General features: G+C 47.1%; 1 protein-coding gene across 4 annotated transcripts in view; it reads left to right on the plus strand.

Annotated features, from left to right (window-relative positions):
• Positions 1-21051, plus strand: part of CRHR2 (corticotropin releasing hormone receptor 2) — a 244887-nt gene that overhangs the window by 24652 nt on the left and 199184 nt on the right. For all 4 annotated transcript variants that reach the window (XM_039524632.1, XM_039524633.1, XM_039524635.1 and 1 more), the window contains exon 2: positions 968-1061. In XM_039524632.1, coding sequence (XP_039380566.1) covers positions 968-1061 — 94 coding nt within the window. The remainder of the gene's footprint in view (positions 1-967; positions 1062-21051) is intronic.

Consider the following 21051-nt stretch of genomic DNA (forward strand, 5'->3'; position numbering starts at 1 on the left):
GAAGGAATGTATTACAACCTCGTGCCTCTTGCCGCAAGAAGACTTACAGTGAAATTACTCTCTACACCATATCTCACGTGTGTAGGTTGCTTGTGTGGTACACCAAGCTCTTCCTTAACTGTAACTTATTCCGATTTTGTTTGTTCAAGTGAAGACAGATGAATGGCCATGAGGGCTGGTGGTCTCCCAGTACCGTTCTGTGACTCTTATTCTTCCCCCCATAACAAACCTGTGACTTTTCCTGAAAGTACTGCTGACAGTATCACTGCCCAAGTTATGATGTAGAAATGAGCTGTGCAGGACTCCTGACTTTGTCCTTGGGGATTTTAAGTATCGGGGAGAGAGTTTTATCACTCTAAAGGGGGAAATAGGCAGGTAGTCTTTTTTTCAAAGAGAAGGATAGCTGTATGGAGGACAGCTGGCTGATGATGTCAGGGAACGCTCATTCAGAGGAAGCTCTGATGACACGTAGACATTAAAGACTCCATGATAAAAACTGTCGTACTTACATTCTGCAGTCATTAAGTTCCCCCTGTTGGTTCAGTGGGATACAATATTCTTCATGTCCTATCCTACACTGTTGTGTAGTGTTGTTGCTGTGCTCTGTTAAATAGCTGCCACACTTCACTTCAGAGGTGGCTGCATTTTACTGAGGGTGGAAGTGATCCCTGTATTGATTTGCTAACTCCCAGGAGTGCCTTCACCCACAATTGCACAATTGATAAGCCCTGGCTGGGATGATTTAGCTGGGGTTGGTCCTGCTTTGAGCAGGAGATTGGACTAGATGACCTCCTGAGGTCTCTTCCAACCCTAATATTATTCTACGATTCTATAAGTTAAAACTGCTATAAAAGTGCCAGGTATTATTATCACGCTCCCAGGAGACAGAATCCTGTCCTTCTCTTGCTGCTTGTTAAGTATAAATATTTATTGAGTTTGTTTTTTTCTTTTCCTTTTGTTCATCCAGTTAGTTCTGCACTGTGAATCCTCTGTGAGCCTGCCCTTGTCTGTTCTGCTGGAAAGGTATTGTGAAGCGTTGTCAGCTCTCTACAATGTCACAGGTATATACTCCGTTCACTTCTATCAATAGTCAGTTTTTACACTGCTGCCTATCACTGCCATCCGAGAGCCCTCAATCCATTATTGTATATCCCTACAGAGATAAACATAGCTGAGTCACCTAGATCCTCTTAGCGGCAACAGTATATAAGGGTTTGGGTTTTGAGCAGGCCCTCAGATTTTATATTCCTGGAAACAACTGCAGGCACGATTTGGAAGGTACCAATTACTCCAGGAGGACTTCATAGCCCTTGAACAGCTATCAGTCTGATTGGACCAAACCAAGCAGTGAGACACTAAAGTGCTGTAAACGGTGCCCGCACTTACTCCTGGACACCAAACTGTGGTGCACACTTGGAGCTGACTCTCTTTTCTGTAACTTCAGAACCTAAATGTGGTGAGCCAGTTCTCAGCCCTCAGATTCTAATTGTAGCTTTTCAGTGTGTGACAAAGGACCAACAGAGTATAATGGAGACGTTTGAAATTATATGAGAATCTTTTTTAAACGTGGAGGAACATAGACGTTACCGTTTAGGGCTAGTCTACCCTACCGCGCTACACCGGCGCAGCTCTCCCATCGGCATAATTCCTCCACCTCCGCGAGCGGCGGAAACTATGTCGGAGGGAGAGAGTCTCCTGCCGCTTAGGTCGATGTAACTTGTGTCGCTCGGGGGGGTGGCTTCTTCACATCCCTGTGTGACATAAGTTACAGCGATTGAAGTGGTAGTGTGGACCAGCCCCTGATCAGGTCTCATGCCTCAGGAAATGACCAACACCTCATGCTCAAGAGGAAGGTCATATCCCCTCTATGATACACATAGCTAGCCATGCCTCACTGTATGTGCCCGCACGCCCAACAATATCCTCCTGACAGTAACGGGGAATCGACCTATTGCATTAGCTGTACCTTAGTTTGCATATAAATGTGTGCAATGACCTGCATCCAGCAGCGACATTGAATTCTGCACTTTGCGGCATTACCTTCTATACTTTATGCAATGTACTGCTTTTTTTTAAATTTCAATTTACCTGTCATTTATTTCATGAAATGTCCTTACTCTTCCATAGTATGAGACAAAATACAAAGGAAAGACCGATCCGTTTTCTTGATATCTTTCATAATTTTGAATACTTCATTCAGGTGTCCTTTGCCTCTTGAATTTTATTTTAAGTATGACAGTAATTCATAATGGGCATTTCATGCTTCCCTATCCATGGATTTAATTGCACAAATTAAATTTCACACCAGCCGGTCTGAGATGTTGGCAAACAAGTCACTTCTTAATTGCTGGCATAAATAATGTTCTGGGCTCTTTATGCAAGGCATGAATATAGCAAAACTTATAAAGCAGATTTCCACTAGTGAAACAGCATTTTAAAGAGAGAGAGGACAGTAGAAGATCCAGAAGGCATAACAGGAGAACCTCGTTGACCATGGATCCTTATTATAAGGTATCAGCAAAACACCAGCCTCAGAACTAACCAGACTTTCAATCTGTAATGAAGCCATCTAACTTACTACCCTTATGTAACACACCACCCTCGGCCCTAGTGTGTACTCTTTAAACTTTCTTGGGGTGCGCTTACTCTCTCACTCACACACATACACTCAGATACATACTCACACTCAGACACACACCCCACACAAATATCTTGAACAAACTTTATTAAGAACCACGGAGAACAATCCATGTGAAAATCCTTGTTTGGTCTACCTTATCTGTCGCTCAGTCATGAGAGCTCTGTAACAGTCCAATATCTGAGTTTCCTCCCCGCAAAACTGCTAACTTCACATGAAAGCGTGTACTGCCCCTTTAAAGGACAAGCTGAAGTCTTCAGCTTGGGGGTTGGACTAGATGACCTCCTGAGGTCTCTTCCAACCCTAATCTTCTATGATTCTGTGACAGCCTGAGTGTACTCAAGGAGGCCCTGTCCTTGGGCTGGGCTATATAAACAGGAAAATGAAGCTGAAGGGGAGTAGAAGTTGTGCATGGTGTAACATGTGGGGGTTTCCTCTTCTGGGTGGCAGGAGATTAGTCCTACTAAACTCAGCTACTCTGTTTGGTGAATTTTAAGTCTGGGAATGCTCCACCAGGGTTCTGAGGTAAGGACCTTGTAAACTGTGTATTGTGATTGTTCCTGTCCCGAAACCCTGGTAAAAGGGGACGTGCTATTTTATTAGCATGTGTTGGCTTCTCTTTAGCCTGGACTGTAAATTGTACCCAATGTTGCCTTGGGGTGGGGGGCAGGAGGGAATTAAGGTGGGTCACTCCCATGGCACCACATTGCGGGTGGTGGTGTCACTCTGCCAACACCTCCATGCTTCACTTTCAAAAAACTTTCTCGCTACGTATAATGAAGCAATGGTGTGAACTGCCTTTTTGTAACGTCACCTGGGTGTAAGTTCAGCGCTATGCTGAATCAATGGTGCTGTAAGTAGAGTCTAAATGTATTTACCTGACCAAAGCCTTTTTAAGAGGCGAGGGTAAATGGCACTCCTCTCAGTGGGTATTGCTTCCTGGAAAAAATCCCTAGGTGACCTGGCCTTGTCTCCTTGGGGGAAATGTATTGACACTGCTGCACTGTGGCCATGCCTGCACTACAGAGCCTATGCTCGCATAGCCCCCTTGTGAGGATACAGCGTTTGCCCACAGAAGGAGTTTTTCTGCTGGTGTAGTAACACCACCTACCTCCCTGAGCGATGCTAGCTATGCTGGCAGAAGTATTCTTCTGTGGGAAGAGCTGTGTCTGCGCTGAGGTTGACTTATCTGTGTCCCTACGGCCATCTGTTTAGGCCAGTATCAATTTTAAGTGTAGACCAGGCCTGTATCAGCTCAAAGTGGGATGTATGTAGTTCTTGCTCTGCTTCTGCATGCAAAGGGGAAACTGCCAAGGTAGCTTGATTTCTCTGTTGTAACTCAGCTGATGTAGCCAGCATTGGTAATCAAAGAGTCTCTGTAATACATTGGCTACAAGTATGTATGTGCCACACACACACCAGGATTTTCAAAAGAACCCATGGGAGGCAAGGCACCCGGACCCCATTGAAATTCAATGGGATATGGGCACCCGATTCCCTTAACCACCTCTGAAAATCCCACCCTGTGTCTTGCACCCGATTTTGTCATCTTTGGCCTTTACTGTGTACATCAATGGCCAAGTAGCACTTCCGATGCATTTTTGGTCTCCATGGAAGTCTCTTGCCCTCACATTTTGGCCCATGTACAATTTGTGCAATATGGCATGTTGTTTCTGGCAGCTTCTTTAGACCTGTAAATGAATCCTCAAAGGTCAGGTTTGAGGAGACTCCGCTGAAAATCAGAGTTGTCCAAAAAATAAAACAGATGGTGGCTGGCCAGTGCTGCTGCCTGGAGTGTTTTTGTCTAGATGAGGTGGCCAGTTTCTTTTTCCTGAGTGGCCTTTTTCACTTCATTGGCTGTTATTCTGTGTATAGTGGTTGAATACACTGTTCTTCCAAGCCACTGGAGGACAGATAATATGGGTTTGTGGTTAGATGTGTCATTCCATTTAACTTAATGAATTTCTGACATTTTGCTGAAGTAAACTGTGTTATCACTAGTGAACTGCTCTGGTGTATCACTTCCTGCTGGTCTCACCCGTGCTCCCTCCTCTTATGTTAGGACAAAGATCTGGAGCAGCATTAAGAGGCTCTTCTGTCCCCAATTCTGGCAGGGAGAGGATTCCCTTGCTGCAACTGCTACAGAAGACAGCTGTAAGGCCGTCTCCTGAGGCCCTGCTTGCAATCTGAAGGAACAAAATGGACACCGTGTAGAATCAAGCATGTGGGTTTATTATGCACAGCACTGGTAGAGTGTCACTTTGCTTATTAGGCTCAGAGACACTGCAAAACAATTGATTACAAAGGATTATATGGATTTTTCATAGACAGAGGAAAGTGACGAGCTGGGTGGTCCGGAGCCCCTGGATAGGTCTAGCAGCAAGACAAGATAAGCACAGTAGCCAGAGGTTACATAATGTCTCCGCCCATGGTTTCAGATTAACAAGTAACATACAATTAGTACAAAGGTGTTTTTCTTTAAACAATGTATAAAGTATATATATTGAATTCTGATTTGAGGTCCATAGGAATGAGGTAGCCCTTCTATAGGTAATAATTGGAGATATACCAATCTCCTAGAACTGGAAGGGACCTTGAAAGGTCATTGAGTCCAGCCCCCTGCCTTCACTAGCAGGACCAATTTTTGCCCCAGATCCCTAAGTGGCCCCCTCAAGGATTGAACTCACAACCCTGGGTTTAGCAGGCCAATGCTCAAACCACTGAGCTATCCCTCCCCTCCCTTCTGATTGTCCAACAGGTACATACCTGGGGGTTAAAACAAAAAGACATTCGAAAAGTACATGGCAATAGAAACTGTTTTCCATGTTGCTCATTTGTGCTTCTAAAGGCAGGCACTGGTACCTGTGGGAAGCAGGAGGGAGGATGTCATCTCTCATACTGACATGCTGGAACCTCTTCCATAAACTCAAGGTTGATGTGTGGGGAGAGTATGGCCACCTCCTCTGCCAGAGGAGTGGACACAAACCTAATGGGCTCCTTTCATTCCTTTGGCCTGTTTGCAGCTTCAGATAAAAGTGCCAATTATTGCTCACCATCTGGGATTGTGCTGACCAAGCTTATCTTAGTAAAAAGCAAGGTTGTCTTTTGTTTGCTCTGCTTCTCTTAGCTAATATTGTTCACTGTTTACTGGGCCTCTGGCCTCTTGACCAAACGCTGGACTTTGGGCCTGTGAAAAGAGCTGACATGGTGTGTATCAGGTTTTTACATAAACAGCACATGGATTTTGGCCCTTCAAAATCCCGCGTGTGAGCAGTATGACAGGTCCAGGTCTGTATGGGAGGGGATGTGTCAGGGCAGCCTGCAATGCTGCAGAGATTCTGGACAGTGCTGCATCTGATGTGGTAGCCCTGGGAGGTGACCACAGCCCCTGGGGCCTACCCATGTTGTTCTGAGTTACCTCAGGAGTGTCTCCACCTCAGAACAGCCCAGGATTGGGAGGGTGCGGAAAGGTAACTTAAAGACACATTCGCCCCTCTTTCCTCTGGGCTGCAAGGTGTAGGCTGCACCTGTCAGAGGTGCAGCACACAAGTTTACTCAAAGTGGATCTCGGGTTGCCAACTTTGTAATATTTAAAAACCGGACACCCCAGCAGGAGTGCCAGAACTGCCCCTTCCCTGCCCCTTCCCCAGAGGACCTGCCCCACCCCTTCCCCCCAGGCTTCACCCCTGCCTCACTCCCACAACGCCCCACTCCTGCCCTGCCTGTTCCCCGTGAGGTCCCACCCCCAGTTTGCTTCTCTTTTCCCCTCTCTCCCCCTCCCTGCATGGGTCAGGAGGGACTCACCTGCGGAGCTGGAGTTGGGAGCTGCAGCCGCCCGATGCAGGTAGGAGATGGCCCTGGCTGAGTAGGGGCTGGCGTGGGTGATGACTCAGCACCTCCCCGCCTCCCCTGCCCACAGTACCCGGACTTTGGGTGTCCAGTCAGTAGATCTGACCGGACCCAATCAGGTTTCATTTTCAAGCAGACTTCCTGGTCAAAATCTGGACACCTGGCCATCCTAAGTGTATCACATTTCAACACGCTCATGTTGCAGGTGACATGCAAAATACCACTGGTCATTCTGCACGGGCATTGATCAAAATGAGGTGCATTTGGGCCTGGACAGGTCCCGTGAAATCTTTGGCCACTCCCTATTCCCAAGGGTGGATTGGTGCATTCTGCGGCTACTGACACACTGCCCGTCCTTTGGGCAACTTGTCAATTTGTTTATCAATGTTTTGCTATTAAAAACAGCTCCTTCGTTCTAGATGGCCTGGAGCACAGCTCTTCCAACACAAGCTGGTAGCCATTGCGAATGGCCAGGTCCTTCCGTGGACTACGGAATGGAGAAGGAAGGCATATGTGTTCTCCCCTCTGTCCCTTCACAGTAGCTTCATGAGCCTACACTAAAAGATCATCACTTCGAGGGCTGAGGGGAGGCAATGTGGAGTAGTGGGTAGAGCATTGGAGTTGGAAGACCTCGGTCCTGTTCCTGGCTTGCTTGCTGGGTGAGCTGGGACAAGTCACTTGCCCCTCTGTGCCTCAGTTTCCCCATTTGTAAAATGTAGATAACAATATTGACCTTTGTAGAGCACTTTGAGATCTGCTGATGAAAAATGCCATCTAAGAGCTGGGTATTACGATCATTGTGTGTTTACGACCCTGCTTCGGTGTAGTTCCAATCTAATATAAGAAGGTAGAGCCAGATGTCCCTGTGACTCTACAACAAATAGGTGTAACCAGCATTTCAGACCTTTGTATTCAGCCTCAATGTAGAGGACTTGCACTAGCTGTGTGTCTTGTTCTGAATATGTCCCAAGACAGACTGTAGCCGTGCACAACTGTGGATGCCTCTAAATAGCCTTTCATAATCCCTCCAGGAGATAATTGACACTGCAGACCCTGTGTCCAGTTCCATTTTTAAGAGATTCCCAGCCATTCGCAGTTCTATCCAAATAATAGCTGGGCTTTGTTTACTGCGTATCTGTCCAGGCCAGTTTAATTTGTGGAGTCACTCTCATCAGCTGGGAATCTTTCACCCACAGCACAAACGACTTTATTCTTTCATCTGGATTTTTTTACACTTTTGTCTGCTTTTACTTTTGTGTCCTTTCTTAGGGGCTGCGTGATACAACAGCCCCTTCGAAATAACAATTATCCAGCTTATGGTCTGTTTATGCACATCAAATATATTTAAAATTATATTGCTCGGACCAACACGTGGCCAATATACCACTAATTTGATTGGTGTACATCACCCTCACCCTGAGTCAGTCATTCTACGCATTTGGTTGCAGCCTCCACTGACATCAAATATCAACAGCTTGGAAATATATAAGATAAACCTGTATAAGCAAATAGTTCAGTGTAGCATTGTGTCCCAGACCAGCATGGCATCGTGCAGATTTGCTCCAAATTCACAGGGCTGGCTTCCTTTACTCCGTTCTGCCAACTGTGGTAGCCCCCATCTTGGCTAACACTCTGGGGATTGAACCAGGAACCTTGCAAGATAAAAGCAAGAGTAGCTTGAGCTAGGGTGCCCTACCTGGGGCTGTACTAGCCTCCTGTCCTCTGTAGATCAGGTACAGAGGGCGGACCCATAGCGCACGCCCACCAGCGGGTTAAATGGGCATTCTGGCAGCTGGTTCCATTTATGGAACTGGAAATATTCTGCTATGGCAAGAGATTCTGGAGACCGATGCATTGGCCAGAAAAGAGAATCTCGGTGTAATTCTTTTGGCTTCACTAGTGCTGTGAATGCAGGATGCAGTGTAAAGGTTTTACGCCCCCTAAAAGAGATGGTGGCTCTCTGTTATCTGCTAGTGTCAGACTGCTCCAGTCTTTCAGTGGATCATGCTTCCCAGGCCTCTGTAACTTGCTATATATTTATAACCACAGAGGAAAGACTGTCAAGGGAACTCTATTTATTCTGGTACATTGCATGGTATCAGCTATTTTGGGGCAGGGAACTTGGCTTTCTTACATGTCTACAAAGCACCATGCTCTCCAGTGGCACTGCACTGATGATAGCAATGGCCCCATCTGATTGATCAGGAGCTGCTGCATTTCGCACGGGGTGAGCATTTCTGACAATGTGGCCATTTGGAATGACACGTGGCCACATACCGAGGGCAGAGACGTCTCTTGATTTCTGCCTGCTAGCTGAACTCACCTGCTTGTCTCCTCCTGCTGGAAGCTGAGGCCCAGATCCTACAAGTTATTTAGGCATGTAACAGCCATTGCTGCCAATTCCCACCCTCTGAATACTGGGCTTGTCCTGGCTTAGTGGAAGTATTTGGGCAGCCCTGGCCATGTGGTGACTTATCCTGAGAGTGCTATTACTTACCTAGCACGTCACTCCACATCAGGCTCCTGACACAGTTACTTTCTCCTCTTCTTTGATCCGATCCCCACCAGCTGTCTGTGTCGGACACCCAGGTTAGGCAGGGGGGCGGCTCCTGGGCAGGATCTTTCTTCTCTCTGAAGCCACTGATTGTCAGCATTGCCAGGCAAACATTTTACATTGTCATTTACCTCAGCTGGCGCTTTTAGGCTGGTGCCAGCGGCAACTGCTTCTCATAGGTCCCTCAAGATGGCACTGGGGGGAGAGGGCACCACTTGCCTAGATTAATAATAATGCTGTGCCTGTACCTCTGCACTGCATAATAGTAATTAACACATCCCAACAATTTGTCTTGTTATTATTGTGTGCAGGATATCGGGGAGGGGGCCCAAGGGTAAAGGACAGGAAAGGAATTTACCTAGTAAGGTTGTTGCTTTCAAGAATGCTGTTGCCATTCTCTCAGCCTCACTGTGCCTCATTTCTTCTTTTAAAAATAGTGAAATTAGGGTGGCTGGAATTGGAAAGTTACCTGCATAAATACAAGACTTTCTTAGTATCTAAGGGGTAGCCGTGTTAGTCTGTGTCCACAAAAACAACGAGGAGTCTGGTGGCACCTTAAAGACTAACAGATTTATTTGGGCATAAGCTTTCCTAGGTAAAAAACCTCACTTCTTCAGATGCATGGAGTGAAAATTACAGATGCAGGTATTATTGTACTGGAACGTGAAGAGAAGGGAGTTATTGCATTTTGCTGTACATTGCAAGACCATTTTTATATAAGGACACTTTTAATAAGCATCTTTGACTTTGTTATATTAAGTTGACTTTATCAAATACACAAACTTTTGCATATGTTCCCTTTGTTTAAAAGGCAATTTCATATTTGATTATAAGTGTAGTCAAGGTCCATCTTTCTTGTACTTATTACTGAGAATCTAATGCCATCAGTTTTTTGTATAAAAAAGAGAAAAAAGCAAAACAAATAAGTGTTTACAAATTAGTTTGGAAAAAAAAAAAAGTTGAAAACCAGTGTTGACAAGGCCAATTCGATCAGGGTGGATGTGGTCAACTCCCAGTAATTGACGAGGAGGTGTCAATAGCGAGAGAGGGAAAATTGCTTTTGTAGTGAGCCAGCCACTCCCAGTCTCTATTCAAGCCCAAATTAACGGTGTTTGCAAATGAATTGTAGCTCTGCAGTTTCTCCTTGAAGTCTGTTTTTGAAGTTTTTTTTGTTGAAGGATGGCTACTTTTAAATCTGTTATTGAATGTCCAGGGATATTGAAGTGTTCTCCTACTGGCTTTTGTATGTTACCGTTCCTGATGTCTGATTTGTGTCCATTTATTCTTTTACGTAGAGACTGTCCGGTTTGGCCAATGTACATGGCAGAGGGGCATTGCTGGCACGTGATGGCATATATCACATTAGTCAACCCATATGCTTTTTTGTGGGCCTGATTTTTTCAGAGGTGTGACTCCTGCACTCCAATTCAATGAGGTGCCTTCAAAAATACATTTAAAAATCCAGCCCTGTATCTATGACAGAGTCAAGAATTTCTTGCAGTATCCTTGAAAACTCGTATTGAATTCAGTTTAAGTATCTTTGGAGTCTGTTGTGTTAAATCTAAAGGTTATGTGTTATATGGGGTTATATTTAACCTCTCTAGAAGGAAGATGTGATGTGAACCTCGGGGAATGTTATGAGTTTCAGAGGACTGTATTGAACAGTGTGCCAGACAAGAACGGACTTTTGGGACAAACAGTATCAAGTGGTTTGCCAGGGGAACTTCTAGCACAAATTGAATGTAAATTACCCATCTCCTGGTTATGCAGAACCCCAGCCTTTTGAAGCTATGCCCTGAGTTGGGGCCCCTTGTCTACTGATCACCAGTTCATGGAATCTCAATATCAAAGGCCCAAGCTGTGTAAAGGAAAGACTAACCTATGTGGGTGATAGTTCTGAGCTAAGGCTGTTGCAAACTTATAACACAGAAGAACCCTGGATCGGGTTTGAAGGACTGCCTCTTACCAGAGCCCTTGCTGCAGTTGGGGGTCATCTCCACTGAGTTAGTTAGCGTGCATATAGGTTCTTTTATTGTTTTAATGTCTTCTCTGTAATGCTTTTACCTTAAGAATAAATGTGCTTGCTTAGGAAGAGCTGTGTGATAACTTGTAACGGCTGGCAATTACAGCTGTTCATAGGCATTGGAGAAAAAGCAAAGCACAGACACTGGCCGGGTTAGGCAGTCTGGCTTGCTGGGATTATCACAGTTTAGGCAGGGTACTATGTAGCCTGGGAAAACCCCCAACCAGGAGGAAGTGAAATGAGATGATGGCTGAAGAACTGGGACCCTCAAGAGCCCATGGAGGGGGTAACACAGGTGCCATTGTCCTGAACAGTGACAATATCTATCCATCTAAGGTATTTATATGTCCCTCACTACTGCAGTATCTGAGCACCTCACAATCTTTATTGTAGTTATCCTCACAACTCTCATGGGAGGTAAGGAAGTGCTATTTTCCCTGTTTTACAGATGGGGAGCTCAGACACAGTCAGACTCGAATGCTCAGAAGGAGTTAGGCTCCTCACTTCCATTGGTTTCAACGTGCAGTGTTGTGGTAGCCATGTTGGACCAAGGATATGAGAGAGACAAGGGGGGTGAGGGAATCTCTCTTACTGGACCAACTTTTGCTGGTGAGAGAGAAGGGTGTGACCTGAAGAAGAGCTCTGTGTAGCTTGAGGACTTCTCTCTCACCAACAGACGTTGGTCCTATAAGAGAGATCATCTCACACACACACACGCACCCCTGGTCACACTGCCCTCAATGGAAGTGAAGAACTTAACTCCTGTTGCACGTTCCACCCTTAGAGCTAAATTTTCAAAGGTTTTTAAGTTCCAGCTGAACAATCTTTATTGGTTCTGATGGAAGGGACTGAACACAGGCCTGCTTGGTGAGCCTGCAGCCCTGCTAGGTAGAAAAATCAACCTTCGACTTGTAAATGGAGCCAGTTTGATCTAGATGCTATGGAAAGAGAATAAATATGGGACTCTACAATGTCATATGATAGTCACTTTTCCTACAATACCCATATGTCAAGACAGTTTCACTGCGCACAAAACTGCCACCCTAAGGCTCCTAACCAGCAAACATTTAGGCATGTACTTTGCTCACATTCATAAAATTAAGGTACTGCTCATGTGCATAAAGTTAACCATGAGTGTAAGCATTTGCAGGATCAGGGCTTAGAGTGAGAGCTAGAAGCCTATGGCACTTCATAGTTTCCAATGCAATGATCACTCTAGTTAAAAGTGAAGCAATAACAGTGGGTTACTTTCTCATTGCCTCAAACTATCTACCAGGCTGTCTGTCTCAAATAGGCAGCAGTAGTTTGCACTTCCTAATATAAAGTTGATTCTGAAGTGTATTTATGTATCTGTGTGCATAGTATATCAATGTCTTTTTTTTAATCTTGTCTCTTATGACTTCAAGAAAGGAAAAAAACCCACACTTCTTAAGCCTTGGGCAATTCAAAAATAGCGACATTTTTCAGGGACACATACGGGAGAAAGTGATCACTGCTGTTTAAACTATGTGATAGATTGAAAATCAACTTTGACAGTTCTGGCAAGGTTCATTTTACTCTCCAGAATGTTGTTTGACAGCAAGTGATTTACATTTTGTAGCATGTCTCTCTAAACCATTTGCAGCTTATTTTGCAAGCGATGTATTCCTGGGAAGTAAACATGTCTAATATCTTTAGGCACCCTCGCTGACGTTTCTGGACATAAAAGCAAAGATGAAGTTATTTTAAATCTGCGTTTTTGTTACTAGAAACCACACATTGTCCTCCAAGTTGTTTTAATTTATTTAGATTAATAGTAACAGTAATAAGTTGGTGAATTTTTGACTTGACATTTGTTGTCGTCTAGGGTCATCGTACCGTACAAGCCAGTGTTTGGCCTCCCCTGGTTTAAAAACAACTGGAAACAAAGAGGGGAAACCTCATAGATTTAACCCCTGACTGCAGAATTAAGCTGAGACCAGCCTCCTTGAGATATCACCCCCCCTTCTCCTCATGTGAGTCCCCCTCAGTTGTGATCAGCTGGGGTGCCCTAGCTGCAGTTTCCCATGGTTTTTAAAAGCAAAGGTGAAGCTGGCAGGGTGTTTTCTGTGGAGTACTCTCAAACTTGGAAATCTTTGCTTCTCTGCCCCCACCTTTTTACCAAATTGGTTCGAAATAGCCCATTTATTGATCTTCGGGTCATGCAGCAACATCCCTTCAGTTTGGGCATTTGGTGGTGGGAGGTTTTTTTGGGTGGTTAGGGTGTTAGAGTTCAGGGCAACTGCACCTGTACCCCCTTCTATGGTCCAGCAATGGCCCTCACTTTCAGATTTCCAGATCCCCAGCTGTCACCTCTTTTGGGCAAAGACCTGCCTCTCTCCCTCCAGACCAGGATTTTTCCAGGCTGCCCAGTTCCCTTCCTACACTGAATTCCCCAGCAGGTCAGACTGCCTAAGTAGGCCTGTTTTGCTTTCCCTTCAGAGGCTATAAACAGCAAAACTTCCCATAGTTATACATTACCACCCAGCTTTTCCTAAGCGAGCACATTTAGTCTTAAGGTGAAAACATCACAGAGAAAACCTATTATAACAATAAGGGAACCTACATGCCGAGGGACATGCTGGCTGGCGCTTCCAGCAGCTCCCATTGGCTTGGAGCAGCGAACCACGGCCAGTGGGAGCCACGATCGGCCGGAGCTGCGGACGCGGCAGGTAAACAAACCGGCCCGGCCCGCCAGGGGCTTTCCCTACACAAGCAGCGTCCCAAGTTTGGGAAACACTGCTCTAGAGGATTTTTATGTTAGAGGAGTTTACATTTGCATACATCTTCCCTGAGCAGCTTCCTGGGAAATACACTTACCTGTAAAAAGCTCATTGTTTCATAGAATCATAGAACTGGAATGGGCCTCGAGAGGTCATCTAGTCCAGTCCCCTGCACTCAAGGCAGGACCAAGTATTAACTACAGGGCCAGCTTTAGCAAGTGCGGGGCCCGACTCCTGGGGGTGGGGCTTGTACTCACCGGGCGGCGCTCTCAGTCTTTGGCAGCACTGCCGACCAGGGGAGGGGGGGACGAGGGGCTTGCCGCGCTCTGGCCGGGGTCACAGGGCCGCCGCGCTACAGCCAGAGCTCCAGCCGGGAGAGCGGGGCCGCGGGGCTTGCTGCGCTCCGGCCATGGTCACGGGGCCGTGGTGCTGCCATGCTCCGGCCGGAGCTCTGGCAGCCGGGAGAGCGGGGCCGCGGGGCTTGCCGTGCTCTGGCCAGAGCTCCGGCCTCCGGCAGAGCGGGGCTTGCCGTGCTCCGGCTGTGGTTGCGGGGCTGGGGGGGCTGCCATGCTCCGGCCAGAGCTCCGGCTGCCAGGAGAGCGGGGCTGCGGGGCTTGCCGCACTCTGGCTGGGGTTGCAGGGCTGCCATGCTCCAGCCGGAGCTCCAGCCAGGGTCGCGGGGCCGTGGGTCTTGCTGTGCTCCAGCCGTGGTCGCGGGGCCGCGGGGCTGCCGCACTCCAGCTGGAGCTCCGGCCGGGAGAGCGGGGCTGCGGGGCTTGCAGTGCTCCAGCCGGCGATCTGGCCAGGGGAGTGGGGCTGCCGAAGAACCTGGAGAGGATTGCTGCCGGAGTGAGTAAAAAAAATTAAAAAGGCGCCTATGGCCGGGGCCCTCTGAGGTGCGGGGCCTGATTCCGGGGAATTGGCCTAAAGCCGGCCCTGATTATCTAGACCTTCCCTGACAGGTGTTTGTCAAACCTGCTCTTAAAATCCCCAGTGATGGAGATTCCACAACCTCCCTCCGCAATTTATTTCAGTGCTTAACCACTGCAGAGCTACACACAGGTACAGGAAAGTACAGACAGCTACAGGCCTTAGCCCACAGGAAAAACACCATGGCACACTCCCTAGGGCAAATGGCACACCAGGGCCACTGCTCCAGGGCCTGGGGGTAACAAGAGCTTTCTAGAAGGCAGCTGGAGAGCTACATTGATTGGAGCACAGGCTAGCAGCCAATCAGGCAGGGCAGGCAGGCAGGGAGGAGCCAGTCCAGGAGAAGGAGCAGAGGAGAGGAGAGGAAGAGGAGAGGAGGAGGGAGGAGAGGACAAGGGACTAAGAACTGAGAGAGAGTGTGAGGGAGGAGAACTGAAGGGGAGGGAGGGGAGAACAGACAATCAAGCACATCAAGACACCAGGAGGAGGACCAGGAAGGTGTGAGAAGGAGAAAAGAAGGTGAGGAAGGAGGTAGGGAGGGGAAGCGTAGCAAGCAGCAAGCGGTTACAAGCAGCACTCACTAGACTACTGCACCACAGGCCCAGGCCCCTGGGCTGGAGCCCGAGTAGAGGGCCGCCTCCTCCTCGCCTCCTCTAATCAGACAGGAGGAGGTGATCCAGACTGTGTGGTTTTCAGGGGGAAAAGAAGGGAGGGGGAGGAAATCCGCCAATAAGCGCAGGACCTACTAGAGGAGAGGAGGAACTTTGCCACACCACCCTGACAGGAAGTTTTTCCTAATGTCCAACCTAAACCACCCTTGCTATAATTTAATCCCATTGCTTCTTGTCCTATCCTCAGAAGTTAAGAAGAACAACCGGACACCTTCTTATCAACTGTTGAAAATGGGCCATTCTGATTATCACTACAACATTTTTTTTCCCTCCTGCTGATAATAGCCCACCGTAATTGATTAGTCTCGTTAGAGTTAGTAAGGCAATGCCCATTTTTTCATGTTCTCTGTGTATATATATCTTCCTACTGTATTTTCCACTGCATGCATCCGATGAAGTGGGTTTTAGCCCACAAAAGCTTATGCCCAAATAAATTTGTTAGTCTCTAAGGTGCCACAAGGACTCTTGGTTATTTTTGCTGATACAGACTAACACGGCTACTACTCTGAAACCTATATTTATCTTGTGATCCACTATGACCCCCAGATCCCTTTCCGCAGTGCTCCTTCCTAGGCAGTCACTTCCCATTTTGTGTGTGTGCAACTGATTGTTCCTTCCTAAACGGAGTACTTTGCATTTGTCATTATTGAATTTCATCCTATTTACTTCAGACCATTTCTCCAGTTTGTCCAGAACATTTTGAATTTTAATCCGGTCCTCCAAAGCACTTGCAAACTCTCCCAGCATGGTATCGTCCACAAACTTTATGAGCATACTCTCTATGCCATTAGCTAAATCACCGATGAAGATATTGAACAGAACCGGACCCAGAGCCAATCCCTGCTGGACCCCACTCATTATGCCCTTCCAGCATGACTGTGAACCAGTCCTTTTGCAGCTGGTAACACTTGCCAGAGTTTACATTAGTCAGACCACCTCCTCAGGGATGTTGCAGACAATCCCGCAATCGTACGTATATATTTGCATTTTTAATACAATGAACTCCTAAGATACTTAAACTTAATTCAGTAATTAATTCTTGTGGAGGATGGGGCATTTGTTTTATTTATTCTGTATGCGGCTAATTCCAGAGAGGAAGGAGGGTTCAGTGGTTAGGGCTGTTTGAGGACTGTTTCCATTGTTTTGGTTATGTTTTTGAAGTGTGTTTGAGTAAAAAGTGCCTAGAGCCAATGTGTGGGTGTTTTGCTCTATAAACCTCAAGAAATAATAAAATGAAATGGCCTTGTGACAGATGAGACCTCCATCCACTGCACATCATGATATGATTTCACTTTGAATTGCTGGTTGCATGGAAGTCAATGGCAAAACTCCCATTGGATGGGGGTCAGTATTTCACCCCAATCTGTGCCTCCTTGGAAGATAACAATCCTTCAAAAACCTCTGCATGTTCAGAGCGTATCAGTGGAGCTTCATGTGAGCACAGCACTCTGCCAGTTTGGAGCTGTTTGCAAGAGCAAGTCTGTAACACACCCCTGCCAGTGCAATGATATCCGGAGGCGCTGAGACATGGCGCATGCTGGCTTTTGGAAGGGCTGTAGAACAGCACTGCTGACTGCTTGTGCCTGTTAAAGATTCCAGGAGCTTTTTTTGTACAATGGCAGCATTAACCACTGTGTGCGGGCAACATTTCCCACATGGGTGATTTCACTCTGTTTACCTGAACTCCCTGGGACTCTAAAGATAATAAGCAGAAAGAGACTAAAAATGGCAAAAGGTTGGAAGAAAAGAAAGGTGGGTATGTGTCATAAAGAATACGTGCAATAGTTGGAGGAACACTTTTGAATTTTTATTGCCTCTTATTTAGGAAGACTTGTATCCCATAATCCTGGCTCTGCCGCTTATGAGTGATTGTGATCTCCCCAAACTCCTGGCAATAAAAATATTATGATGCCACACATCACCAAGCACAACGTGCAAATAAATGAATTCAAAGATTGGAGTGTATCTGGCATACTATAAGCCATTTCCTGAGTGCGTCTTATAAATTAGATTTTGCTGTTGCTCTGTCGCTGGATAAAAATATACTCTGTGAAACTCTTGATTCTGGAGAGTTCTGCTAAACAGAGGTGATGTGGCTTTCATTTAAAGGAAATCATGGTCTTGGATCAAAACATGTACTGTCCTTCCCCCCAAGATCAGTGTTTCTGAACCTTATAGGACAAGGGCGTGCAAAGGGAGGGAGAGCAATATTTTCTTTGCATTTAACTGTAATGACATTTTCGATGCTTCGCCTCCCCCCAGTTGTCTTTCGTGACCCCCTTCGGGTTGCGACTCACCAAGTGAGAAACACGACTGCTGATGCTGCATGGTGTTCTCCATAGAGATACAATGCTGATACAGAGTTGGTGACCCTCTTACTTTTGCCTCCAGTCTTGGGCATAATGGATAAAATCCTTAGCTGCTGTAAATGGGGGAAGCTCAAAGTCACCAGAATTGTCACTGGTGGTTATTCTGCACCTGCTCAATTCTTTAACAGAGCACATTCACCTCAGGTTCTGACCCTCATCTAAGTCAAGGCCTTTTTGCCTGAGGGTGATGTTTCTGACTCCTATAAACCTAAAATGCAGATTCCATATTTTAAAGTCTGGTTCATGATAAAATATCAAAGCGCTGAAGTTAACAAAAACACAACTGATTCCCAAAGTGCCTGCTAGAGGCCTCTGAGATCTTATGTTCTATTAAAAATTAAAAGAGCTATGAGTTTTCCTCCAGGCTTGTATCTTTCCCATCAACTACTGTACCATGCAGTCTGCATAGACCACATCTGAGCTCTCTACAGAGACTCACGGAATTTGTAATATGGATCTTTTGCAAGGCAGTATGGGCCCCATCCTGCACATATGTAACTTTGTACTTAATTTTACTCAAGTGAGCAGTGCCATTGATTGCAATGATTTACTCCACTGAGTAAAGTTACTCAGGAGTGTAAGGGTTTGCATGATCAGATGTCTTACCAGTGTAAAATACTGTTGACAAATACACATTAATTAGAATTGACATGAGAAATAAACACTGGTATATGTTCTTTAAAGACCGAGAAGGAGATTTTTACAAACAGAAATGCCAGGTAGGTGAGAATCAAGAGGGAATGGTTGTCTGTCTCCCATCTGAGCCTTTTGGAATGCTCTCAGGGGGAAGATTTTCAATCTATACATGATATAAGGTACATCTACACAACAGTTGTTTCCCGGTTCAGGTAGACATACCTGTGCTAGCACTGGCTTAGCTCGTGCACTGGAAATAGCGTGCTCACGGCAGCATGGGCAGCAGCTCACGCTAGATGCCCATGTATCTACCCAGGAGGTTGAGCACATTTGTATTCAGGCAGCTAGCGCAAGCTGTTGTCCGTGCTGCCAGGATCTGGTAGATCAGGATTAGTGCTTGTTCATCTACCCAAGCCAGGAAGTGCCCTCCTTACTGCGCTAAAAGAACCCACCAGCCCATCCTTTGATGCATTCATTCTCTCTGAGACTGCCTAAAGGGCTTTTGGGTTAGACTTTCAGGAAATATTTCAGGGAAACTTATTACATGAATGGATTAAGTCAAATATAGACGATTTACCTGAAGTCCTTTGGGGCATATGTCCCATGGCCCCTGCACTGAAAAGTACCGGCTTACGAATTCCATGCACAAGATAAAGCCTCCTTTGGTGTATGCTGCTAAGCAGCATACGCCAAAAGCATCATAGTCAGGAACCTGGCAAACTCCAAAAAAGGGGTGTGGCTTGCCAGAGCCACAGGACCACATCGTATCCTGGAAAAAACAATATGAATTGCTAAAGGAAACTGATAGCCAGGTTTTTGCTGCTCTGAATAGCCTTAACTTACTGTTGGCAGGGAAATCGATATACAGATGTGGGTCCTATAAGTGTTTCAATATATACCGAGCTTATAGGGGACAACGGCAACTAATAGTGCATGGTCCTTTTTCTCATCCCGTGAAGACTTGGAAAAGCTTGCTGCTCACTGTTGGATGTGGTAGCCCTGGGATTGCTGTATTTGGCCTTTTGGGTCTAGGGGAAGAACTTTTTTGGGCAGACAGAACCCTCTTTGACTGGCCTGTATGGGAAAGGAAGCATAACAAACACCCCCTCACCACTGTCCATGTATCCGCTGAAGGGTTGTATGGGGTCAAATGACTGCTTGGCAGGAGGCCAAATTCCCTTCTCAATTAATCCAATAGGGAACGCAGAACTTGCGGATCTTCCCTGAGAGCTCAGATCAGCCCACACACATGCAATGTGGCCTGTAGGCCAACAAGCTAGAAGGGGTAACTCTTCCATGGTCTTGTTAACATTATTATTTTACATTCTTTATAACTGATGCTGCTGAGGGAGATGGTAGTGGAGCTGAGGCGGGGGAATTCTGTGGTTCGGCCTTATGTTTTTTGGATTGTTTTGTTCTGTTGTGCTCCTAAAACAAATACAGCACCCCCGGAGGCAGGGAAGGCTCTGTTATACGGAGAGTCGGGTATCTCTCCTATGGGTGAGGATGGAATCTGGACTTGGCTGCATGCTCCAACAGCAGATGCTGCTACATAGGGAGAAGCGCTGGACTCGGTCTTCCTCAACATGGAATCTACAATGCCTTTGATTATTAACCCTCTTCAGCCATTTTGGTGTTAGCTGTGCTCTCCAACAGCAGCAATGACTTTCCTCTGTCAGCCGGCTGGCAGGAAGGGTGGCTGGGTAGTTAGTGCCCTGCTCTACGTTTTTTGCCGCCCCAAGCAAAAAAATTTTTGGCTGACCCCCGTCCCAGTCCTGGGCTCCTCGCCACACCCCACCCTGCTGCCCCAGCCCTGGGCTCTTCTCCCCCACCCACACCCCCTGCCACTCCAGCTCTGGGCTCACCCCACCAGTGCCCCCCACACACACCTCCTGCTGCCCCAGCCCTGGGCTCTTCTCCCCCACCCACACCCCCTGCCACTCCAGCTCTGGGCTCACCCCACCATTGCCCCCCACACACACCTCCTGCTGCCCCAGCCCTGGGCTCTCCCCCCCCCCCCCGCACCTGCACCCTCCTTCCGCCGCAGCCCTGGGTCACTGGTAACTCGCTCCCAGGGCAGGTCATTCAGCAGGAATTTTGGATGTGCACAGAACAGACAGGATTGGTTCCCATATGGTTACAGAGCTGCAGTAAAGTGGAACAATTTTCAGTTTGTGTGATTGGAGGATATCTGGATGCATATTATAAGACTGTCCTACCTCCACCTCTTGCCATCGCTCACTCTTTCCCACCCTCACTCCCTTTCACCAGGCTGGGGCAGGGGTTTGGGGTGCAGGAGGGGATGAGGGGTGCAGGCTCTGGGAGGGAGTTTGGGTGCAGGGGGTGTGTGGGCTCAGTACTGGGGAAGGGGGTTGGGGTATGGGAGGGGGTGAGGAGGGTGGCACTTACCTCGGGTGGTTCCTGAAAGTGATCAGCACATCCCTCTGGCAGCGGCTTCTAGGTGGGGGTGCAGGGGGTCTCTGCACGCTACTGCCTACATGCACTGCCCCTGCAGTTCCCATTGGCCACAGTTCCTAGCCAATGGGAGCTGTGTCATTGCTGCTCGGGCTGGGGGCAGTGCGTGGAGGCCCCCCGCCCCCTTCACCCCTGGGGCTGGAGGGATGTGCCAGCCGCTTCTGG

Source organism: Mauremys reevesii, linkage group 2, assembly GCF_016161935.1.
Source record: "Mauremys reevesii isolate NIE-2019 linkage group 2, ASM1616193v1, whole genome shotgun sequence".
NCBI lineage: Eukaryota > Metazoa > Chordata > Testudines > Geoemydidae > Mauremys > Mauremys reevesii.